General features: G+C 41.6%; 1 protein-coding gene across 1 annotated transcript; it reads left to right on the forward strand.

Annotated features, from left to right (window-relative positions):
• Positions 1-2,119: 2,119 nt before the first annotated feature.
• On the forward strand, positions 2,120-21,485 carry nradd.L (neurotrophin receptor associated death domain L homeolog; the record flags this gene model as incomplete). Its single annotated transcript, NM_001088475.1, is given in 6 exon segments — positions 2,120-2,497; positions 12,208-12,340; positions 13,320-13,682; positions 17,531-17,696; positions 18,740-18,885; positions 19,728-21,485. Coding segments are annotated over 6 exon segments (1,164 nt in total). The 3' UTR covers positions 20,030-21,485.
• Between the last annotated feature and the right edge of the window lie 5,469 nt (positions 21,486-26,954).

The following is a 26,954-nucleotide window of genomic DNA, read 5'->3' on the forward strand; positions in this document are numbered from 1 at the left end:
ATACATACATACATACATACATACATACATACATACAAAATCTGACAGGTACTGGCCCTAAAGGATTTTGGGGGGGTTCAGCTGGTTCGCAGTTGTATCTGAATATCTTTGTATTGTCACTGCTTTTATCCTTCTCTGAATGGATCTTTATCTACTCCATGTTATTGGATGAAAACAATAGACTGAACATCACAACTGATGCCGAGGGACAATGGGTTTTTATAGAAGAAGAACCTCTGCCCTGATTTATCCCCAGACTCGTGTTTTGTTTGAAGTCATTACATGTCACTATTTGTTCAGATTAAAGGGATTATATAGGAAATACTTTACCCAACTGTAAAATATATATGGGATTACATACCCCCTACTGTAAATGATAAGGATATTAGAAGTCACTGAGGGGTTGTCCTGTGACCATATAAAGGCACAAGGCTGCAGGCTGAGTTATACAGGGAACTCTGAGTATCACTCATGTATTATAAGGGATAATGTACCCCCTACTGTAAATGATAAGGATATTAGAAGTCACCCCGGGGGGTTGTTCTGTGACCATATAAAGGCACAAGGCTGCAGGCTGAGTTATACAGGGAACTCTGAGTATCACTCATGTATTATAAGGGATAATGTACCCCCTACTGTAAATGATAAGGATATTAGAAGTCACTGAGGGGTTGTTCTGTGACCATATAAAGGCACAAGGCTGCAGGCTGAGTTACACAGGGAACTGTGAGTATCACTTATGTATTATAAGGGTTAATGTACCCCCTGCTGTAAATGATAAGGATATTAGAAGTCACTGAGGGGTTGTTCTGTGACCATATAAAGGCACAAGGCTGCAGGCTGAGTTACACAGGGAACTCTGAGTATCACTCGTGTATTATAAGGGATAATGTACCCCCTACTGTAAATGATAAGGATATTAGAAGTCACTTAGGGGTTGTTCTGTGACCATATAAAGGCACAAGGCTGCAGGCTGAGTTATACAGGGAACTCTGAGTATCACTCACGTATTATAAGGGATAATGTACCCCCCTACTGTAATTGATAAGGATATTAGAAGTCACTGAGGGGTTGTTCTGTGACCATATAAAGGCACAAGGCTGCAGGCTGAGTTATACAGGGAACTGTGAGTATCACTTATGTATTATAAGGGTTAATGTACCCCCTGCTGTAAATGATAAGGATATTAGAAGTCACTGAGGGGTTGTTCTGTGACCATATAAAGGCACAAGGCTGCAGGCTGAGTTACACAGGGAACTCTGAGTATCACTCGTGTATTATAAGGGATAATGTACCCCCTACTGTAAATGATAAGGATATTAGAAGTCACTGAGGGGTTGTTCTGTGACCATATAAAGGCACAAGGCTGCAGGCTGAGTTACACAGAGAACTGTGAGTATCACTTATGTATTATAAGGGATAATGTACCCCCTGCTGTAAATGATAAGGATATTAGAAGTCACTGAGGGGTTGTTCTGTGACCATATAAAGACACAAGGCTGCAGGCTGAGTTATACAGGGAACTCTGAGTATCACTCATGTATTATTTTGTCTCCATCAATGGAAGAAATTAAATGTGGGTGACAATATGGCCCATGTGCCTCCTGTTGGTATACACTCAGTAACATGATCATTTCTAAAGGATAAGTTCTATATTCCCTATGCTTCCCTGTAATGGGAAACCATTGTCTTCTGTTACGCTCATGTTGATCACTGCTATTTTACCAATAATAATAATAATAATAATATATTAATATTGTTACAGCATGCATTATGGGTATTAACACGAGATGCTCCATTGCAGTTCTGTATTTTGGGGAAAGGGATAATATTCATCAGTTCAGCTGTATATTTGAATTATGTGCCCAGTATCTAGTGCTACAGCCCTGGAAGAGTTAATGGAGCATTTACATGATCCCCCCTCCAGCAGGGGAAGAGTTAACAGCCATTGTCTCCCCAGCCTGGTGAAACCTACCCCTGCCCCCCCTCACCTGCCCCCTCCAATCACCATCCTACAAATTCTTCCTTTTTTTTGGGATCTGTGTTCCCCTCCTCCTCCTCAGTCTCAGTCTCAGTCCCAGCCCTTTACATTCCCTTGTCTCAGGTCTGAGTGTTATAGACGAGTCTAAAGGCTGCGCAGGAAGGGCCGACTCGTTACTCGGAGCTCAGGGGTCGGGGAATCTCTGGATCTGCACTTGGAGTCCCCCATTAACCTAGAAAAGGGGGAGATCACCTACACCAACTGCCTGGAACCCGTGTACTGAATTCTCTCTCCCTCCGGCTGTTCCTGCAGGAACCCCCCGCCCTGGAGCTTTTGGGCTGGAATTAGTTTCACTTATGTCCCAGCAGTGACCCCCGGCTAATTCACACAGGAGAACTTGAGCCACAGAGGAGAAACCATCACATCTGTCCTGAAAACCGGGAAGGAAAGAGGATCCCAACTATGGATAAGAGGGGCCCCATCGTAACCCTTTGCCTGCTGCTGCTGATCTCCAAGGTGGGCTCACTCTCTCTTATGTTTCCATATTTCCACTATAGACAATGGCAGGTTTATACTAAGGATCCCTGGTGCTGTACATTTATGTGTGTGACTGTCATTTGCTGCACTCAGTAGGCCAGTTGTGTATAGTCTTGTAGAGGCAGAAGCAAATCTGTATCTGATTGTATGTAGAGTAGTGACCTGCACCCTGTGTTCTTCCACTTCATTTCCATCATCCATGGAGTTGATTGGGATGTACAGTAATTAGTGCAAATGAGTGTATACTCTCTATAGTCTGTATATTTGGGGGCCGATTTATCAAGGGTCGAAGTGAAAATGCAAAGTAAAAAAATTCAAATTTCAAGCTATTTTTGTGTACTTCGACGAGGGAAAAGCCTAATTTCGATTGGAATTCTAAAAAAAATGTGAATATCGAAATTGAGCCTGTACTATTTATCTTTAAAACTTCAACTTCGACCATTCGCCATCTAAAACCTGCCGAATTGCTGTTTTAGCCCATGAGGGACCTCCTAGAAGCGATATGGGGCAATTTGACTGTCACTATCCTCCAGCAGAAAACAGCAGTGGTCCGAACCCTCCTGTTCTCCTGTCGCCTTTCTCTAAGTGTCAGCCATGGAGCTCCCCATTAAATGACATTATGAGCAGTGACAGGCAGACATTGGCATATCGTATGAAGCTCAATGCCCCTGTTTTCCCGTGGATGCCACCAGAATTGGATACCCATGTGTAACTTGTATAGTGGGTCTATATGCAGCCCCCTGGGATATGTAGGGCAGCACAGGCCTATCAGCTTTGTCCTAAGTAGGTGAAAAAGTGCAATTTTCATTGGGCACCATCCCTGGGTGTTCGCTTTTCTCTAGTATCCATGTCATTTTCTAACGCAAGTGTCGTATTTCCGAGTGGCAGTTGCATGATGCACGTGTGTCAATAGGGAATGTTATTTTAGAACTCCAAATTACTACTTTTGCTATTGCCCTTAATGATAATATCCATATATGCTGACAAATTAAACCAAAAAAGACGTGTGGCCTGATTTCATGGGTCCAAGAGCTAGCACTCTAAGGCCCTTTTAGATAGATGGATCGTAACTTTTGCAGATAAGACTTTCCTGCAATGACAGACAAAAAGACACACAAAAAAAGACGGTGGCGGTGGTGGTGGGGGGGTTGTAAACTGTCAACGTGTGTGTACTAACCAGTATTTGGTTAAAATTCTCGATTTCAAAAGAAAGGAGTGAGGGAGCCGAGAGTGCACTGGAGATATGATTATTCAGCAAAGGCCTCTCCCCAGGCCTATGTCTATTAACCCTTTAAGCATCACTGAACCCTTTAAGCTGGCCATAGATGCAAAGATCCGATTGTTCGAATCCTCTAGTAATCGGACTTTCCCATCTCCCGACCTGCCACTAACCATTCAGATCAAAGTCTTACCATTCCGATCAAATAAAGTAGTAAAAGAACAGATCAGCCGATGTTCTGCCCCTGACAGCAATCGTACTATACTAGTACTATAGGAAATCGTACGAATCCCCGATTCATACGATCGGACTGAGCTTTGTTTGCAGAACAATGATCAACATTGGGAAAACTGTATTATTTAAAGGAATGTAAAACCATTTGCACCTTCGGGGGTTAATTTTGTACTTTTTTAAAATTATTGTTGTTATTTGGTTTCAATAATGCAGCTTTTTAAGTTTTATATTTAATGAGCTTTGTAAGTCCAAGGGCTCCATTTGTAAATGGTTGATGGAATAACGAATATTAAATTGGGGTTACAGCTAGAGCTTCACAGTACAGGTATGGGATCCGTTACACGGAAACTCGTTATCCAGCAGGTGGCGATTTACGGAAAGGCCACCCCCCCTAGACTCCATTTTATCCAAATAATTCAAAGTTTTAAATATAATTTATTTTTTCTCTGTAATAATAAGATATAATTAATCCTTATTGGAAGCAAAACCAGCCTATTGGGTTTATTTAATGTTTATATGATTTTCTAGTAGACTTAAGGTATGAAATTACAGAAAGATCCGTTATTCGGAATACCCCAGGTCCTGAGCATACTGGATAATAGGTCCCATACCTGTATTGATGTTAGCCTTGGGCCTAGAAGGATATACAAGTCAGCACTAGGGCCTAGGGCACACGGTGTTTTAAAAGGCATCAAGCTCAAAAGCCTAAAACTTTGGGAAGCGGTGCCTATTATCATAGGTCTGTCTTAAGGTGGCCATAGATGATGAACAGATATTATTGTACGTAACAAATTCTCGTACGATATTCAGTCCGTCTATGGTGGGAAAAGAGCCGACCGATATCTGCAGAAGACTTGGATATCAGTCTTGTCGTCAATTGGGCTGGACAGAAAATTTTGATCGGTTGCTTTTGAAGAAACCCAAACATCGCCCATTGTTAGTGCTGAATGGTCAGATACAGGTAGAATTCTATTGTTTGTAGATCTATATCTGATGATTCAGCTCTACACGTGTGTATTGAAAAGGATATTTTCCAAAAAAGATCGTAATTGTTCCGTCTATGGCCACTTTGCCCATCCAGCCACTATGTTTTATTTCTGCCCTTGCCACCCTATCTGCATGCCCAGTATAGAGGTGCCCTATGTATTGTCTGGGTGCCAAAGAGCTGGCCTATTGAGTGTAGCTAATATATCACACATACACTGGTTGTATTACAGCAGATGTCCTTATTTCATTTTTTTTTTATTAAACTATTTTTTGCTAGGGGCAAGATCTCAAATCACCTTTATCTTAGTAACCCCTCCTCACCTCCCGCCCATCGAATATATGGGAAAAGCACACAGTTTGGAGAGTCCCTTTTAGGCCATTCAGACTTCAAAGAGCACAGGAGTATGTGCCTGAGGGTCCGGAGAAGGAGTATTATGTAGCACACACAGCCGTTTTCTTTTCACAGTGCCACACTTGTGTTATACACTTACACTCTGCACAGGTCAATAAGCTGCCAACTCGGTGTATAAGGCCTGAATTAGCAGCTTATAACAGCCTGGGTATGGGCAGTTTAACATAGCCCTGGGCCAGTTCGATTCACATTCTCAGATTCAGGGAGATTTAGTCAACTGCCGATAAACCGCCCCTTCTTCAGGGCGACTAATCTCCCCAACGGGGTGGCACTCGTATCGCTCCGTTTTCCGAAAGTTGCCCGAAGTTTCTTAGTGAGGCAACTTGGGAAAACGAAGCGCACCAATTGCCATCCCGCCGGCAATTTACATTCTATCCGGCGGGAGGCAGTTCGGGGGGAGATTAGTCGCCGTGAAGAAGAGGAGATTTGTCTCTGGGTGACTAATCTCCCTGAATCTAAGCGTTTGTTTTTGCCCTACAGGTAACTTTTATTGTGTTACAGAATGGCCAGTTTTAAGCAACTTTCCAATTGGTTTTTTTTTTTAATAGTTTTATAGTTATTTGCCTTTTTCTTCTGACTCTTTGCAGCTTTCAAATAGGGGGTCACTGACCCCATCTTAAAAGCAAATGCTCTGTTAGGCTATAAGTGTATTGTTATTGCTAATCTTTCTATTCAGGCCTTTCCTATTCATATTCCAATCTCTTATTCAAAGCAATACATGGTTGCTAGGGTTGTTTGCACCCTAGCAACCAGATTGCTGAATTGTACACTGGAGAGCTGCTGAATAAAAACGCTAAATTACTCAAAAAACTTAAATACTAAAAAATGAAAACCAATGCAGATTGTCTCAGAATATAACTCTCTACATCATACTAAACAATTATGATTATCTCAAAGGCAAACAACCCTTTTAAAAGGGAAACAAAGGAACCTGTGCATTTTAGACCTGGTGTGTCATTCCGGCAGGGGAAGAGTTAACAGGTGACCCCCTGATTGCATAGCTGCCGTCAGAGAGGGTCTCTCTATATGAAATGCATTACACGGGCACAGAGGAGGAGGGCAGGGGGGGTCTGCTCGCTTGAAGAGGGTCTTTCAGGGAGAGGAAAAGTCTTTCATTCATGCTGACGAACACGTTTTGAGTCTCACAGCCCCGTCTCTGTAATTAAGTGGTCAGACCATATAAAAACTACATTTACCCTACTGTTTCCTGGGGATACAATTAACACATTGCACGGGGCACCGTGCCATCCCTCGAAGCCGCGGCTCTTGCGAGAACATGTGTCTATTAGAATCCCAGCGCTATATGTCGATTGCTATAAAATATTTTATATTACTTGTAATTGGCTTTAAGGAACACAAGGGCCACAATGAAACCTGCAATTATGGAAAGAGTATGAAAGAATACGACGTGTGGAAAGTCTGCGTTAACCTCAAATTTATTCATTTTGTAGCTGATCCGGGGGACTCGTTTTCCTGGTGCGCTTTATGGGTATCACAATGGCGCACTGATGGCAGCAGCTCCAGCCGCACATAGGCGAATGGCACACACCCCTGTCTGCCTGTCCTGTTACTAATAATATTACTATATCTCAAGCAGAGTAACCAATCAGGAAATTGTGCAATAAAAATCGGTTCCCCCAGTGCAGCTGATTTCAGTATACCTGCCTGGCATTTTTTAGGGCTCTTACTGACGAGCGGTTGAAGCTGCGCTCCCCTGCGTTCCGTTTTTCAGCGTTCAGCCGCAGGGGAGCGCAGGAATAGACGCATTGAGCTTTTTTCAATGGGGCTGTACTCACACAGGCGCGTGTAGGCGCCGAACGCAGGAAAAATGCAGCATGTTGTGGCTCAACCTGCGTTCGGCGCCTACACGCGCCTGTGTGAGTACAGCCCCATTGAAAAAAGCTCAATGCGTCTATTCCTGCGCTCCCCTGCGGCTGAACACTGAAAAACGGAACGCAGGGGAGCGCAGCTTCAACCGCTCGTCAGTAAGAGCACTAAAGCAAGGGGGACAGGGAAATTATATCAGACACTTCTCCAATGGGTTAAAGGGATGGTTACCTTTACTTTAACTTTTAGTATGTTATAGTATAGCCAAATCTAAGCGACTTTTCAATTTGTTTTCATTCATTTATATTTTTTTATAGTCTTTTAATTATTTTTCTTATTCTTCTGACTCTTTCCAGCTTTGAAATTGGGGTTACTGACCCCATCCAAAAAAAAACAAATAATCTGTTATGCTATAAATGTATTGTTACTGACACTTTGTATTTCTCATGTTTCAGGCGTTTCCTATGCATATTTCAGTTTCTTATGCAAAGAAATGCATGGTAGCTATGGTAATTTGGACCCTAGCAACCAGATAGATGAAATTGCAAACTGGAAAGTTGGTGAATAACAAGCTAAATAACACAAAAACCACAAATAATAAAATATCCAAATATCATGCTCTACATGATAATAAAAGTTGAAAAGGTGAACAACCACCCCTTTAAATCCATTAAGATGAGAAAGGCCCTAGTACCATTGCCCTAAAGATCTAAGCAGGGGTTATCTGTAGACACATAGCCCTTTGTTTTGCTCTTGTTATCTGTGTATCACAAAATCCTGCGTCTCCTGGGGTATTTAATGTGTAATTCTCAACAGCTTATAAACAAACGCTGGCCCCATAAACCAGGATCCGCTTGGATCATCATTTTGCAATGTCTGGTACACTTCTTAGCCACTTGGCAGCCTCTTATTCTTTTTTTTCCAGAGGAAAGCTAAACAGTCCTTGAAAAGTACCTATTAATATAGCATTCTCTTTGTTTAATGGGATCTCCACCCAAAACTTGTTTTTTGCATTGTGAAAAAAAAAACCAGTATCAGTGGTTTTAAAGTTATTTGTAAATGTAATTGCACAGAGCACAATGACTTCTAATATCCTTATCATTTACAGTAGGGGTTACATTATCCTTTATAATACATGAGTGATACTCAGAGTTCCCTGTATAACTCAGCCTGCAGCCTTGTGCCTTTATATGGTCACAGAACAACCCCTCTGTGACTTCTAATATCCTTATCATTTACAGTAGGGGGTACATTATCCCTTATAATACATGAGTGATACTCAGAGTTCCCTGTATAACTCAGCCTGCAGCCTTGTGCCTTTATATGGTCACAGAACAACCCCTCAGTGACTTCTAATATCCTTATCAATTACAGTAGGGGGGTACATTATCCCTTATAATACATGAGTGATACTCAGAGTTCCCTGTATAACTCAGCCTGCATCCTTGTGCCTTTATATGGTCACAGAACAACCCCTCTGTGACTTCCAATATCCTTATCATTTACAGTAGGGGGTACATTATCCCTTATAATACATGACTTATACACAGAGTTCCCTGCAACCTTGGGCAATTGTGGGAGTTTCTTAAGAGCAAAAATGTAATTAGGATTTAAACCTTTAAGGGTGGTGGGTGACAAACGTAGCTTTTCGGGGGAGGTTCGTCGCCCAGTGACAAATCTCCTCTTCTTCAGGCGACTAATCTCCCCAAATGCCTTCCCACTGGCTAGAATCGCCGGAAGGATGGCACTCGGATTGCTTCGTTTTCCGAAGTCGCCCAAAGTTGCCTTATTCATATTCTAGCTGGCAAAAAGGCATTTCTCTGGGCGACTAATATCCCCCGAACGCTACGTGTGCCACCACCCTAACCTAACACAAGGACAACAGGGGTGTTCTAGGTATTTCAAGGGCAGGGAACATTCTGCCTGTGTTCACAGCAGATCTGGGCCTGGGAGAGAACACACATTCGCATCTGCTGCACGAGAAAGAACTCAGGGACCCGTGTCAGATAATGAGTTGTAAATGCATCGCTCAGGTTTCATGTTAACGAGCCAACGCAAACAGTGAAACCAAATAGGGCTCCCAAGTTCTGGTCTCTTCCTCCGACTCCCTCCGCAAACCTCTCATTTGGCGAATTTCCTTTATCATTATAAGTTCATTATAAAACGGAAATTCTGAAGGGCTCTGCTTAGCGCAGAGACATGGAATTCCAATAATATAAATCAGATGGAAAATCATCACAACCCTGGAACGTTTATGGTCGGTGTGGGAGATCACGTGCGCAGAACTTCCACTGGGTTTCCTTCCCAGGATTCCCTCTGCTTTATAGGCTCCAGAAACAAAGATGGCCGTGCAGAAGCAGGTAGCGCCTTCGATTAATGGTCGGCATCCTACAAAAAAGATGGTGTTGTCTGTGGAGAATAATGGCAGACCAGGGAGAGACACAGAGAGGTTGCCAGTCTTTATACCTGGCACGGCACAAGCCTTTATAAAATATACCACATGTGTATATAAATACATGAGAAATATACTTTTGTGTATTGGATATTCGGCATTTTAAGTAGCAATGTTATGGATTGAATGAGACACTTTGCTCTCACACCAATCACAGACAGGAATAAATGTTATGTAAGATCAGCCAATGAATGGACGGTTCTTTTACTCCCACACTTCTCCATGTGAAATTTCCCGCCTTTTTTTGTTTACCTGTCAGGTCATCAGTGAGTAACGCACAGAACGTCACAAAATGGTGGCTTGTGCAAAAGATGTAAAAGGGCAAGATTTGCTGATAAGTATATTCTTTAATAGAGTACTAATTATGATTTATCTTGCCCTTGCTTTTATCTACCGACAGCTACGTGCCTCACTGTGTGCAAGGCCTAGGGAGCTGCTTTTCCTAAAACCCCCAAAAAGATTTCCTTCTCTGTATCCACCCATGAGCTTTGCTTGGTATCGCCCGACACAGAACTAGTCAACTCATGGGCACAATAATAAAGAATGTTGGCTCCCTGCCATCCAGGGTCCCTCGGGGTGTCCATACTGTCTCCAGATGCCGAGTGCCAGGCGGCGGCCCCTCTAGGACTGAGGCAGACAGCTGCATCCTCACCAAATATGGGCTTTGTTCTCTGTAATGTGAGCGTTCTATGAGACAAAAAAAGAGATGGGGATAGAGAAAAATGTTGGTTAATTAGAACAAGATCAGGCATCGAGTGGAGATGGGGCAACATTACTCAATGTCTTTAACCATTCGCCTGCGGGGTCACAGGCACTATATAAAGAAATTGAATCGTCCCCTCGTCCCTGGCATCCCTTATATAGTTCTGCTGGCACTATGGCATTTAGGGGCATATTTATCAAAGGTTGAAGGTCGAAGTTAAAAAAACTGGTGGTCGAAGTTTTTTGAGGTCCGTGAGGCAACTTCGGGCGACTATGGAAAACGCATCACCGCGTGTGCTTTAACGCAGTTGACTTTTCATTATAGCCTATGGGGAAACACGCTGAGGCAGTTCAGGGAGATTGTCGCTCAGAAGACGAGGTGATTAGTCGCCAGGCGACAAAATCCCCCCAGAATCTCCTCGTGTGAACTAACCCTTAGTGTTAGCATGAAACTGTCGGGCTGTACAGACTCATGTTCCAAAACCTCCAGGATTAAAGGGGTTAACCCATGAAATCTTATGAATTAATAGTCCATTGTAAAGAGATAGTACAGTTATCGGACCTGTTATCCAGAATGCTCTGGACCTAGGGTTGCCACCTTTTCCAGCGGCTAAACCCAAACAAAGGGGGTGGTTGCAGATAGCATTGGGTGGAGCCATGATGTTGGGGTGGGCATGATGATGATAAGAGGAAGGCGCAATGATGTCAGTGGAGTTGTTATGACGACGGGGGAAAGGTTAGTGCATCTCTTAGATGAAAATGGCTTCATTTCTATTCAGTTTTCTGAATATTTTAAACCGGACAGAAAGTTTTGAACAGACAGTCGTTTGAAAAATTGGAGATGTCCAGTTCAAAACCACAGAGGTGGCAACCCCTATCTCTATCTATATTCTGCCTGATAAGTAAGCCCAAACCTCTCATTACAGGTATGGGATGTATTATACAGAAATCAAAAAAACTCTGAAATACAGAAATGCTAATTTAGAAAAACCATTTCTTATTTTTGATTGGACATTGGTCTTTGTACAGTCAACCCCCCCCCCCCACACACACACACTCTCACCTAAATAGCTGTTCCTGCATAAATGGAGTATTGAAATATCCGCGCAGCTGTTCCCTGCCTGAAGCTCTTTGTGTTTATTTGCTAAATGTGCCGCCATGTTGTTTGGCGGGACTTTTTTTTTTTTTAACGCTTGCTTGAGAGCTGTAATATGTGAAGAGCTGGTTTTATTTATTCTAGAGGCATAAAAGAAGTCAGCCAAACAAATACCCAACAGAACACAGGAAACGATGTCCTTTTTTTTTTTGTTATTTTGCCTCTGAACTACTCTTATCTGCATTTTATTGCTGTTTACAGCGTGGGGACTGAAGTGTGGATTATTTAGCAGGTGTATCACTGAGGGGGTTACAGGAGAAACTTCTTTGATGTAACTTGCTGCCCATAGACCCTGCATATCTGACAGGCTTTGCGCATATTCACTGTCTCCGCCTCCTGATTTCTATGAGGGGATCCAGCTGAGGCCTACACAGCTACAGACGCCATTTGCAATTCATTCCCTTCTATTGTTTGGCCACAGATACTGCCAGTTATAAAGGGGTTAGGCACAGTTAATTACATCAGCTATTTGTAAACCTTTTGTCCACATCAAAAGAGAGCAATGAGGAGATGTGAGAGGTGTGAGGAAAGATTTCAGCTTCCATGTTTCCTGGAACTCTCACTTGGCCCCAAAGTTTACCTCAAAGGGACCAGCTCTAGTCACAAATATGCAACGTCTGATATGAAATTAAAATATACGTTGGATAATGCATTGTCCAAATAATGTTAATTTGCATTTATTTGTTTCTTTTACGTGCAGATATCGGCAGAAGACGTTTGCGAGAGTGGCCTCTACACAAACAGCGGCAAATGCTGTTCCTTGTGCCCAGCGGGATTCGGGGTGGTGGTTCCCTGCGGAGATTCAGATACTAAGTGTGAACCCTGCATAGAGAGTAAGTTGGACTGCCAGGGGCTAGTGGAGTTGACTACTGGGCACATGACAGAAGGAAGCCATTTTGTTCGGTGCTATGATCTTTAGCAGTTACTGTAGATCTTTAGCAGAGACTTATTTCCTATTTAGGTTCTGTTTCCTTCGGACTCTTTAGGAAGATACGTATAAGATACACTGAATTATGATAGGTTCCTGCCCATGCTGCTTTTACGGTAAACAGAGAAAGCTGTGTTTAGATTTAATGTTCAGTTATTTGTGCTGTAGACACATGGGCAGGTAGAGTGGTAGGGTTTCAGAGAGTGCCAGCAGGGACAATTAAAAGGGTGGTTCACTTTTAAGGTAACTTTTAGTCTGATTTGTGCTACTGCTACTGAAAAATGCCTTACCCCAAAACAGGGATTGTTTGTCCATATATTGCAATATATTTAAGCTGGCCAACCACGTCACAGTCATCCCATATCTGGCCAGTCCTACACTCAATTTTCATCTGATTCTATTGCTATATATATATATATCCAATGCTAAGCAACTTTTCAATTTGGGTTTATTTATTTTTGTATAGTTTTAGTTATTTGCCTTTTTCTACTGTCTCAAATGGGCATCACTGACCCCCTTCTAAAAAACAAATGCTCTGTAAGGCTGCAAATGTATTCATATTGCTACATTACTTACTCATCTTTCTATTCAGACTCTCTCCTATTCTTATTCCAGTCTTTTATTTAAATCAGTGCATGGTTACTAGGGGAATTTGACCCTAGCAACCAGATTGCTTAAAATGCAAATTGTAGAGCTGCTGAATAAAAAGCTAAATAACTCAAAAACTACAAATAATAAAAAATGAAAAAAAATTACAAATTGTCTCAGAATATGACTCTCTACAACATCATACTAAAAGTTATCTCAAAGGCTATGTAGATAGGGTCACATGACTAGTCTTTGAAAATGTTGGCGCATCCAATTTACATTATTTATTTTTGCAGACTCTACTTTCTCTGATGTCAGAAGCGCCAAGTCAAAGTGCCAGCCATGTTTAACCTGCCAAAGTCCGTCTCTGACGCTAGAATCCAACTGTACCCGCGAGCAGGATACCGTATGTCGTTGCCCAGAGAGGCAGTATCTGGACAGCAATGGCATTTGTCTCCCATGCCAGCTATGCTCTAAGGGGCATGGAGTTGTCTCTCAATGTACTCACAATAAAAACACTGTGTGCCAATTGTGCTCAAGCGGCTTCTACTCAGAGGTGAAAAGTAGTGAATCCCCTTGCCTGCCCTGCCGGACTGAATGCAAAGAAACCGAGGTGCAGATAGGAGATTGCGTGCCGCAACATGACATTCTGTGCATGGGTAAGTGCCACTGTGCTACAGATAATAAAATAAACTACTAGACGCCTAGCATGCGGACGTATAAAGAGAGCATCCTGGGACATGGGCAGGATTAGGCTCTGAGAGCTTAAACCATATCCACAAAAGTTGATTACGTTTGCTACTATACCATATTTAACCAGAAGATAGCTTTAGAGCAGCAACAATTGCTACATTCAGTTCGTCAGTTCTGGCCTGGCTTTTCCAGGGCTGTTAAGGCAAATCTTGAGTCTGACCATGTTTTTTAAGTTTAGTTTTAAAAGCGTTTATCCCCTCTTTCAAATACCAGAAATGGATTTAAGAGAGAAGTTCCCCTAACAAAATAAAGACAGGTTAAACTTAAGTGTTTGTTCTGTAGCTGGTGATTTATGTGTTAAAACTGCTTTGTATGATGCTTTGATAGGATTAATGAGCCTAACAACCAATCGTAGTCTCGGAATAGAGTAACTGATCCCTAGCAATCAGACAGCATTTTGATATATATATATATATATATATATATATATATATATATATATATATATATATATATATATTCTCACAAAACTGGAGCACTCATGCATGAAAAAACAGCTGCCTGGGTGCAGTAATCAAAGATTATGTAGACCAAAAATACTGTACAAAAACCGCACTCACAGGACTTTATACAGGTGCAAAAAAGATCTATTTATTTTTACGACGTTTCGGCTTCTATTACTGAAGCCTTTCTCAAGTGGTCACCACTTGAGAAAGGCTTCAGTAATAGAAGCCAAAACGTCGTAAAAAATAAATAGATCTTTTTTGCACCTGTATAAAGTCCTGTGAGTGCGGTTTTTGTACAGTATTTTGGTATATATATATATATATATATATATATATATATATATATATATATATATATATATATAATTATATATTATGTTATATATATTTCTTAGGTAAGGCTCATATATAACATACATAATAAAATAAATTCACATAATGATAATTTCAAATCCAATAATGGCAACCCAGGCCAAGTCATCCATACAGGGCTTGGCAATGCTGCAAAGTGAGTAGAGATCATTTGGCAACATTCCTCAGTAGCATGAACCATTTTGTAACCCTCCCTAATTCCATGCAGAGATAAGGTTATCCTACATCAGCAATTCTAGCTAGTGATTGATAAGAGACAAGATAATGGGACATTGTCCAAAGATGTAATCCTCTCACACACACACCCCCTATTCAGACAGAGGGATTTGTTTTACTCCATGTTGCTCTTAGGGAAGACACACACAATGCTATTTTGGGCAATTAGTCGCCCAGCGACAAATCACCTCTTTTTCGGCGAATAATCTCCCCAAACTGCCTTCCCGCCGGCAGGATGGCACTCGGAACACTTAGTTTTCCAAAGTCGACAAAGTTGCCTCATGAGGAAACTTCGGGCGACTTCTGAAAGCCAAAGCGATCCTAGTGCCATCCTGGTGATTTACATTCTAGCTGGCGGGAAGGCAATTCAGGGAGATTAGTCGCCCGAAGAAGAAGTGATTTGTCGTTGTGTGACTAATCTCCCGAAATAGCATCGTGTGCCTCTACCCTAAGGGTAAGGCCACACGCGGAGATTCGGGGAGATTAGTCGCCTGGCGAATAATCGCCACGTCTTTAGTCGCGCAAAAGACGAGGCAATTAGTCGCCAGGCGACAAAATCTCCCCGAATCTCCTTGTGTGGACTAGCCCTAAAAAGGTATCATCCTGGTGATGTTGTGGGTCTGATCCAGCTGATTTGGTTCATTTGATAACTAATGAGCGGATCACGTTAGGGACCTTTGCAGACCACCCATTCCACATTTGTAACCTCTAACAAGCAAGTGTCCATATTCTTCACTCTGCTCTTTTTCTACCCAGCCATTCGGCCTATCATTTGCTTTAATGGAAACCTCCTGTCATTCTTCTTGAGGTCTCTGGTCCCCCCTTCCATCTTCTTTATATCTCTTTTTCCCACCATTTGCCCACAGACTTTTTAAGCTGTTTTATTCTGTGTCTCTGCGGGGCCACAGACACCTCAGGTTGTCCTTAATCTCATTATTGTCCCCAGCACCCCTTGGATCTGAATGGCTGATGTTTGTGTGTTCTGCTCTCTTGTAATGAGTCCACGGAGAGAGGATGGGTGGCACTTAGTAGATGGGGGCACAAATTATGCATTTTTGTCTTGCGTAGCCCACAATTATGATTTCAGAGGGTGTATAAATATCCAATATCCTGAGAGAATTCCGGTGCTTGTGTAAAGGCAGATCTTTCCAAGTTGGGGGCCGAACGAGAGGCAAGCTCAATAGATCAGCAGGGGGACAGTTCTCGGCTGCCCCCCACAGCTGCCATATTATTTTAGTGCTTTGAACTTCACTTTCTTGGCAGCGGTCAAAGCTCTGCAGGCTGAAAAGTTTGATAAAGCAGCTTTTTTAATATATTCTCCCGAGGCGCCTCCCTCCCCTCTTTCTCTTTCTGTCTGATTTCTTAATCCGCTCTCCTTTTTGGCTTTCAGGCTTGTTTGTTATCATCCTCGTGAAGTTTGTTTCGCTGGCAGAATATTTCTTCATTTAGCCGGCAGCCTTTCATATATGTCTGTGTGTGTATGTAAACATTCCGCTCAGTTCTCAGAAACCGCTAATTAGTGGCCGATTAGCCTGGAAAGTTTAACTCCAATAAGCCTGGTGGCTTTCAGTTTATTTCTGTTTCAGAGAAACAATCACAGCCCACGTTTCTTCCCACCAAAATGCAGCTGAATCCCTTGAGTGAAAGGGTCTCATGGGAGAGGGGCTGGGGTTGGACCTACAAAATGCTCTTCCATAGTTTGGCCCAGAGATAACCTTATCTTCTGTCTTGCTCTCAAATTGCCTTATTACTGCACAGATTAGATAAGAAAGTTAGGGGCCCACTGGAAGAACATTCTTTCGATATTATGGCAAAATCCAAGGTCCCAGGAATTACTTTTAAATCTTTCACACAGAGGCACATTTATCAAAGGTCAAATTTTGAATTTTTTTAAACATTAATAAATTCAAATATACTCAAAATTTTACCAACTTGAAAACTTGAATCAAAATTGGTCACTGGACAAACCCAGACAGTCAGTGAGAGACTGCTTCTAATCCTCTCTTAATTTAATTTTGTCTTTCACACATCCCAATAAAGGGATGCTGTCATGAGAATTTTTTCTTTCCAAAATGCTCCAGCAGAATTCTGCACTGAAATCCGTTTCTCAAAAGAGCAAACTGATTTTTTTATTTTTAATTTTGAAATCTGACATGGGGTTAGACATTTTGTCAGTTTCCCAGCTGCCCCAAGTCATGTGACTTGTGCTCTGATAAGCGTCAGTCACTCTTTACTGCTGTACTGCAAGTTGGAGTGATATCACCCCCCCCAGCAGCCTAACAACAGAACAATGGGAAGGTAACCAGATAGCAGCTCCTTAACACAAGATAACAGTTGCCTGGTAGATTTAAGAACAACACTCAATAGTAAAATCCAGGTCCCACTGAGACACATTCAGTTACATTGAGTAGGAGAAACAACAGCCTGCCAGAAAGCAGTTCCATCCTAAAGTGCAGGCTCTTTCTGAAATCACATGACCAGGCAAAATGAGCTGAGATGCACCTACACACCAATATTACAACTAAATACACTTGCTGGTTCAGGAATGACATTTTATATTGTACAGTGAATTATTTGCAGTGTCATTTAGAAATAAAAACTACATGATAAAAATCATGACAGAATCCCTTTAGAGGAATCTCAGGTGGCTGCTATATATTGATATCTCTGTAGAACTTCATCCGTTCTGATGCTTATTCTCCCACTCTGGTTCTCTGCAGATAAAGACGTTCCCATCCTCAAACGCACTGAAGGTGGTGAGAACGGCACTGCTGCGGGGTCCCCCCACTTCATCCCACAGGACAACAGCAAGAACATCATTCCCGTGTACTGCTCCATCTTAGCAGCCGTGGTGGTTGGACTTATTGCTTACGTGGCGTTTAAGTGGTGAGTGCAGGAATATTCTGCCGTAAATAGGGCCTATATACTGTATTTATCTTTATTCCCTATTATTAACATTGGGATCACTGACCTTCCTATATATTTATCTTTATTCCCTATTAATAACATTGGGATCACTGACCTTCCTATATATTTATCTTTATTCCCTATTAATAACATTGGGATCACTGACCTTCCTATATATTTATCTTTATTCCCTATTAATAACATTGGGATCACTGACCTTCCTATATATTCATCTTTTTTTCCCTATTAATAACATTAGGATCAGCCAACATTTTTACCAGCCATGCTGGTAAAATACCAGCTATGTGGCAACCCTACTCATGACTACCAGATATATACAATCTCCATATGGTAAATGGTTTATGGGCCAATAATTAAGTTGCATATTGCATTTATGTGCAGATACCAGTGCAGCCTGCATCAAAATTAATTTCAAATTAGCTGTGGAGAATGTGGATAGTATAAGAGTTAGGCCTGGTCTCTTCCAGTAAGCCTGAACTAATATAAACAGAGTACTTTTTATCCCCTGTACCCCAAATTTACAGTTGCCTTTCTTTTCCAAAATAAATGACAAGGTTCCCTGAGAATTTGGGAACTGAATCCAAATCCCCTGAGGATCAGAGCATGGGGTCAGCCTTTGTACTTGGTTACACTGGATTCCAGATCTTTAACAGGATTAGGCAGCCTCGGACACAAGGGGTTTTAGCCGTCCTTGTCTCATTCACAGCAATAAAGAACCTTCAGATTAGCGGAATGTTTTTCAGCTGCCAAATATCTAACTGTTCTATTAGGGACAAACAATACCCATTGATACTGCACCAAAGGGAGCTGTGCCATATGGTATGGATAATGCTTTCCCAGCAATATCTGGGTCGAGATACTGAGAACTTTATGGTGGCACCGGGGTGTGCCATGCTCAACATTTTTACCAGTTTTGGGCCTTGTTGCATCTTACTAGGGCCCCCATAAATCTAGTAAAATGTATTTTCTTACCCCCCCTCTTCTTCGTTGTGCCTCTGTAGCTATACTACCTGCAAACAGAAGAAGCAGTTGGCCAAAGCCAGAGCTGGAGAATTGGCTACATCCACCGAGGGCGAGAAGTTGCACAGTGATAGCGGCGTCTTCCTTGATACACACAGTCTCCAGGAACCCAATCATCTGAGCAAAGGTAAAGCGCTCAAATGTGACATTTGTGTCCCCACTGCTGATCTTCACATCAACTAGAGCCGATTTTTATTTTCAGATCAGGCCCCTGTTCGCTCCCACCAAGGTTACAGATGTAGCAAAACATTGGAGCATCAGCCATTGAGCCATTGTTCCAAGAATATCTAGGAGAGCGTATATAGTGTTTACAATAAAATCTTACCCTAAGAGATCATCAGGCTGTTGTAAGAAAGCAAATAAGCATTCTCCCCAAATCTTTCTCATCCCAATTCATTTAAACGACCTTGTTCAGTTCCCATTTACTCGTCATTCAGCTGGAACAATGTCAGGTACAAAGATGGAGGAGAAGAGACTGACAGCCAGATGGTATAAAATACGTATGTCATAACAATGATTCTTGTATTTGGCAAAACACAACTTTGATAGCTCATTCCTTAAGGCAGTGATCCTCAACCTGTAGCTGGTGAGTAACATGTTGCTCTCCAACCCCTTGGATGTTGCTCCCAGTGGCATCGAAGCAGATGCTTATTTTTGAATTCCAGGCTTGGAGGCAAGTTTTGGTTGCATAAAAACCAGGTGTCCTGTCAAACAGAGCCTCAATGTAGGTTGACAATCCACATAGGGGCTACTAAATGGCCAATCATAGCCCGTATTTGGCACCCAAGGAAATTTTTTCATGCTAGTGTTTCTCCCCAACTCCTTTTACTTCTGAATGTTGCTCACAAGTTGTAAAGGTTGGGGATCCCTGCCTTAAGGTGTGGTATGGGGAAGTTAAAGTTGGTGACATCTCAGAATTATTTTCCTGGAGAATTACTTAAATTGTGTTCTATCCATTGCTTCCTACAGCCAAGATTGAACCAAAGCTCTACATTAACTTGCCACCTCACAAGCAAAGTGAAGTGGAGCGCCTGTTGGCAGACACCAGCCTTGGGAAAGATTGGCAGCGCCTCGCCAGCCTCTTGGGATACGAGGAGGAAACCATTGACACATTCGGGCGAGGAGAGGATCCAGTACACACTCTTCTCACTGACTGGTCTTCCAAAGAGAGCTCAACCCTGGAGGTCCTATGTGCTGCTTTGGTCAACATGGAACGGGCAGACGTGGTGGAAAATCTGAACAGCACAAACGATGCCAGCTCCGTGGTGTAACCTTTGTCCTGCCTTTCCCAATTCTATCAATTGTATAAACTTCATTTCAAGAACCTTTTTGTTTATACTGATGAAGTATTCTAAGGAGAATGATTTGGCTGATATGTCAACAAGTGACCAGGCTAATGACTGTGACTCTTAAAAGAGAGAGATGCTGGCGTCTCTTAGTTGAACATAGGAATTTTGCCACACCTCCTTTCACCAACTCAGTATGGCTACTTTGGGTCAGTAGAAGCACTTCTCCTCAGGATGGTCGGTGCCTTTCTCTTGTTGCCCAACGAAACTGAAGGATAAACGTTCTCCAACGTACAACCTGCACCATCAAGCCAGAACATATTGTAAATATTGTTTAAGCTTAATTAAGGTTTTTTTTTTTTTATATAAGCACCCAATGAAACTGAAAATTTACCAGGATTTGATCGTTTTGAAGACCTTGCTCACAGACCTTTGAACGATCTACCCTGACGGGTTGGTTGTACGATCCAGCTTCAGTAATATGGTGCTTTATCAGTCATCCCCCCTGGCAAGGGGACGCGATGTATGTAGAAAGTGGGGAAACAAAAGGTTTTTTTTTAATTCTTTTTTTTATTCTGCAGTCAAAGCAGATGATAAATCAGAAACTGATCTTATTATTTTCTTACCAAGACTTCATGGTCGACCTAAGATAGGTCAACTTTTATGTTTTACCAAATACACCTATTGACCCCACTTCATCCTCCTGTAGTAGAGTCAACGACTGATCAACACATTCAGCTTTGGACTGGGGTGTATTGGGCCCCCTGGGGCTGCCACCTCAAGGGCCCCCACACCCCCTCAGGGGCCTCCAGTCATCAGCTTCTCCAGGCACAATACCTGATGCCCTCCTTCCCCCAACATGTACCTTTTACATCTTGCAATAACCAGTGAGCAATCGAAGGCAGTGCCTACAGTTTCCAGTTGGGAGCATGTCTAGGCCAACGGGGCCCACTGGGTTTTTTCCCGGTGTCCCGCTGGCCCAGTCCAACACTGAGCACATTACAAAGAGGCCTTGTCAATAGGGAGACTTGTCTTCTCTGTCATTATTTATATCAGAGCATTATAGGATCCACTCACCTCTACATGAACATGATTGGATGTTCTTCTGTATATTCCTTTATGTTAATACAGAAGAGAACAGCAAAACTTCTCTTTTTAAAACATTTTAAATGTTTTTTTTTCTTAACTTTCTACGTGTTTTGTTTCAGTTCAGATAAAGTTCATTCGAGCTGCGCCGATGTACAAAATATTTAAGGGTTTTATGGATGAAGCTGGAAACAACAATCTGCATCAATTTCTATGGATATTTTATTGTAACAGAATTCAGTAGGCTGCCCCCAAAGCAAAACATAAGGGAGATTGTGCTTGAGGACTTTTTCATTGTGTGCCTTCTAAACTATTGTGGAATAAAAACTCCCTGAAACACTAAAACAAAAAAAAATTGTAAGTTGAAAAAGATTCATAATTATTATTTTTTAATTTCCTAAATAAAGCTCACTGCTGCTTGAACATGGTTTGGATACATTTGATCTGTAGTCTGTAGGGATGCAGCGAATCCAGGATTCGGCCGAATCCTTGTGGCCGAACCGAATCTGAATGTGCAAATACAAATAAAATTGGCGGGAGGGAAATTGCGTAACTTTTTGTCACAAAACAAGAAAATAAAAAATGTTTTCTCCTTCCCATCCTTAATTTGCATTTGGATTTGGTTCAGTATTCGGCTAAATCTTTTGCAAAGGATTCAGGGGTTTGGCCGAATCCAAAATAGTGGATTTGGCGCATCCCTACTAGTCTGGTATAGCGGGTGAAGAGACGGATAGTTAAACACAATTGGGGGCAATATTTTGTAGGTTCGATATTTGGAGGCATATTTATAAAAAAAAAAAATAATCACAACGAAACATTAAAATAACTTTTGTTAGGGACTGGGATTTAAATAAAAAAAACTTATAAAAATGTTTTTGCAATGCTGAAAAACACTTCCTTTTGACTGTGGCAATTCCACTGGTTTTGGGTGGCAATCTTTATTGACATTTTTTCTCGATTGCAGTTTGATATATCTGGAAAAATTTTACAGCTAAAAATTTGACTTGATTTTCAGCCACAAATTTTTGAATTGCAGCAAAAAAAGGGAGCTTTAATTTTTTGCACCTTCTTCTACAAATTTAACCGTGGCTTGTTTGTTATTACTTGTATGGTTATGCAGTGGTATGAATAACAGGACAATTTTATATTTTAGATTACAATGAAGGAAAGTAGAAGGACAGAAATATGTTAAAAAAATATGTGTCTACATCATACTGAGGGGGTTAATTTATCAAAGGTTGAAGATTTAGAGTTATTTTATACCTCAAATGAACTCACAACTGGAATGTTTTCTAATTTAAGAAAAAAACTCAATTCAGCGAGTCTGATGTTCCGAAACCTAAAAATGTGAATGGCTCAAGTTTTCAGCGAAAAAAAGTCGCTCGAATTGATCTGGTTTCTGAAACCCACCAAAAAACAAATGGTTCTCTGCCATTGACTTCTACACAACCTCGAAAAGGTTTAGACGGTGGATTTCGGATTCAAGCTATTTTCAGGGTCGGGGTATAATAAGTCTGGAAAAATTGGAGTTTTTATTTAAAAAAAGCCATTCATTTTAGGTTTAAATTCTTTTTATTGAGTTTGCAATAAAACAAACAAATAAAATTGACACGACTATTTGACAATCATGTCGGTACAAATGCAAACGATGTTAAAACAAATAGACCAGTTCTTTTCCCTTAGTTCAAGTTTGACAAAATACATTTTAAGAATGAATCAAAAAGAATTAATGAATAAATCAGCAAATTACTGTATGTGAATGGTTTTATTTGCCTTTATATAATATAACTAAATTTCCAGTCGCCCTTCCCCATTAGTTTCTGGATACATTTAATTTTGTTGCAATCTAAATCTACGCTCAATTTTACTCCTTTGAGAGAAATCATCAACTCTATATCTAATAACCTCTTGAATACATCAATTATATAAATATGAAAATACATCGTTCAAAATCAGAGGCTTCTCTCTAACCAGCAAAATTCTAAAATTTCAACTAGAAAATTAGCTAAAGAAATATTAAATATCCCCATTTTTTTTTACCTGAAAAATAGATTTTTGACTCTAAAATATCCTCGAAAAACTCAAATTTTTAAAGGAAAACACAACCCGAACCTTAATAAATCTGCCTCTAAAAGTTGATAATAATAAAGGGGTGGGTTCACCTTTAAGCTAACGTTTAGTATGTTATAGAATGGCTAATTCCAAGCAACTTCCACATTTTTTCCTTTTTATAGTTTCTTAATTATTTGCCTTCTTCATCTGACTCCTTCCAGCTTTCAAATGGGGGTCACAGACCCCATCTAAAAAACAAATGGTCTGTAAGCTGTAAGGCTACACATTTATTGTTATTGCTTCTTCTTTTTTTGTCCTCATCTTTCTATTCAGGCACCTCTTTTCATATTCCAGTCTCCTATTCAAATGAATGCATAGTTGCTAGGGGAATTTGAAGCCTAGCAACCAGATTACAAACTGGAGAGCTGCTGAATAAAAAGCTAAATAACTCAAAAACCACAAATTATAAAAAATGAAAATCAATTGCAAATTGTCTCAGAATATCACTCTCTATATCAAACTAACAGTTAATTTAAAGGTGAACAACCCCTTTAATGATACCACACTGACCCAATAGCTAGTCAAAATCTAAGAGCAACAAAATGATGGAACCAAAGTCCATAGAATTCTTCCATTCCAAAACAATGGAGGCCAGAGCCGCTTCCAGCCGGCAGTAACAATGGAGACCCAAATTCAGTAGATTCAGGTTGGCCAAGTTCTTGTTGAGGTCCGTGTATATGAGCAGAATATGGATTTATTAATCCACCATGAGGTGCTGAGTGCAGCCAGATACATGAATGAGAACTAAGAGACATACTCTTGCGCTGGTTGACATGGGCCCTAAGGATCTATTGAACTCCCAAACAGCCTATATTGTATTTAAGTGTTTTACTTCTCTGGGGTCTGGGAAGGTGTGAGGTCCCCTCACAGATGGGTTTGCCATTGGAGTGTGAGTCACGCTTCAGTAATCAGCAAAGTTGCCTCCCACCAGTTGCCAACTCAACAGCTGTTCTCCTAAATCATGGCAGACATTAAAGGTCAAGGAAAACCAACCACATTAAGGGGCACATTTACCTAGGGTCGAATATCGAGGTTTAATTAACCCTCGATATTCGACCGTCAAACTAAAATCCTTCGAATATAGAAGTCGAAGGATTTTGCGCTATTCCTACGATCGACGGAATAAGCGTTCGATCGAACGATTAAATCCTTCGAATCGAAGGATTTTAATTCATCGATCAAAGGATATTCCTTCGATCAGGAAATTGTTAGATAGGCTAACATTGGCCTCGGTAGGTTTTAGGTGGCGAACTAGGGGGTCGAAGAAATTTTTAAAGAGACAGTACTTCGACTATCGAATAGTCGAACGATTTTTAGTTCGAAACGTTCGATTCGAAGGTCGTAGTCGAAGTAGCCCATTTGATGGTCGAAGTAGCCATATTCGACCATTCGAAATTCGAACTATTTTTCCTCTATTCCTTCACTTGAACTAAGTAAATGGGCACCTAAGTTTTTTCATACTTGCGTTGCTCCCCAACTCTTTTTAGATCTGAATGTTGCTCACAGGTAAAAAAGGTTGGGGACTCCTGCAGTAGAGGATAAAGGAGTGTGGAAAGAGAGAAGATCGGGACGAGACCAGAAGTTTTTTGCTGAAAAAGGAGAGTTTGGCACAGACAAAAGGGGGATTGAGTATCAAATATGGAGTGTGAGGAAGGGAGGGTTGGGACATGGGAATAGGGGTAAAGAGAGAGGCTGTTAAGGGGGTAAGACACATAATTGGGGCAAAAAAGTAAAGGACGAGACATTGGGACCTGGACAAAAAGGGGAAATAAAAGGGCACTCAGTGAGAGATGGAGAGACACATGTGTAAAGGGGCAGAGACTGGCGTAGGAGGAAAACAGAAAAGATGATCATAAATGAAGATGGACTTTGCAATTTCCATATGGTCAGTACCAATTTGTGACTTCAGACACTATGTGCCCTACTGAGAACTCTGTATATTGATGTAACTAGGGGCTGTCCAGCTTCATGACTCTACCAGGTAGGGTATTAACTAATCCAATACACATTGGGTATTAACTAAACACGGGCACTGGCATGGACCTTCTGGATTCTAAGGCATCTATAGGTTTTTACAGCTTCGCTCAAAGGCACATCTTTGGTTCCTGGAATTGTATATTATCAGCCAGAAACCCTATGGTTCCAAGTGATTTATGTGTCAGGCTGTGGCCAACTGGTCTGCTAGAATTTCTTTTGCCTGAACAAGGGGAGGAGAGCAGCAATAAAACATTGATAATGCTCAAGAGAATCAGAATCTAAGGGAAATACCTTGTTTCTCATCCCTGGCGTACAGGGAGGAATGAAAAAAAACCCTTTCCATTGAATATTTTTTCTGCCCCTTTAAAGAGCATCTCACAGACAAGAGATTCCCGAGTATAAACGGACATGGCATTGGGCTGTACCACAGGTTGGCTGGCAGAGGGGAGTGCCCGCAGTGGAATGTGCACTTCACAGCACAGGTGGTTTATGCCCTGGGGTAAAATACCAGAGGCATGAGAGGCCAGACAATTAGATTTCTACATAAGGTGCAGCATTGTGCTCTGGGATTATCAACCTTTCTCAATGAGAGGAGCTTTGTCTGCAACTACAGAGACAGCGGCAACGACAGTTGTAGTTCAAACAACGAGAGCCGTGTTTGTGTCTTTATGAAGATAATCCCTGTCTCAACCCTCTGGGCCCATCCAGGTTAGAAAGAGACTGCTTATGGCTCTCACTTTAACCCACGCGAGCTTGTCTACAGGCTGCCAGAGGATGATGGGAGATGTAGTTTAGAAGCAGCAGCAGTTGTTCCGACGGTTTGGCCAAAGCTTCTCTTCCTATAGCCCTCCTGTTGTGTTATATTCCTTTTATAAGAAGCCATGAAGGAATAAAAAACACTCAGCAATGGATTGAGCACCTCTCTCCCCTTTGTTACTCCTTGGTTGACAAAGGATGCTGGGATTTGTAGGCGATGCGATGGACATTCAGGAAGGGTAAGATTCTTGCTGCTTGGGGGGATCCAGTTTAGTAGAACACACATAATGTCAGAGGAGCCCCACGGTGACCCCACGCATGGTGGTGACTGTTAGTCTAGACCCCCTCAGCCAGAGAGTCGTTACCCTGCCCCATAAACCCCACAAGCCAAGGTCAGGCCTTGCAAACACGGCAATAACTTATCCGCACCCCTGCCCTGACAATCTGTTCCAGGGGCTGATTAAAAGCAGGAGGGGACAGTGGTACAATCCCATGTCTGTGGAATGTGCCCCCCAGCTGTGCATGGATGGTTCCACTTTGGGGGCACATTAACCCTTTAAATGGTAGAAGCTGTAAATGCAAAAGGATTAGATTCATGTTCATCATCCTCCTCCTAGTGAATGAGCCTCTTGCTGTATCTCCCCAGATTGACCTCCCACACACCAAGAGAGGGGCAATATGTGGGCTAAATGCAGCATATGGGGGATTTATCAAGCTGAGCTCAATGATAGATACAGTACTATTTATTAGCAGCGCCTAGTGTACATATATTACTCTGAAACAGTTAAATAGAAAGCTCAGAGCATGAGCAGAATTCTCTTTTACTGCAGGCGTACTTTACTTTCAGCTGCCACTCTTCTCCATTGGGATTGCCTTAGTACATGTGTTTAGCATGGCAGCTCCTAGGAATGAAGACAAATTTTCTCAGATTCACTTTCATCTGGTATGGTATCTATGGATTGGAGAAAAGAGGATGCCA

The sequence above is a fragment of the Xenopus laevis genome, chromosome 6L (genome assembly GCF_017654675.1).
Source record: "Xenopus laevis strain J_2021 chromosome 6L, Xenopus_laevis_v10.1, whole genome shotgun sequence".
Lineage (NCBI taxonomy): Eukaryota > Metazoa > Chordata > Amphibia > Anura > Pipidae > Xenopus > Xenopus laevis.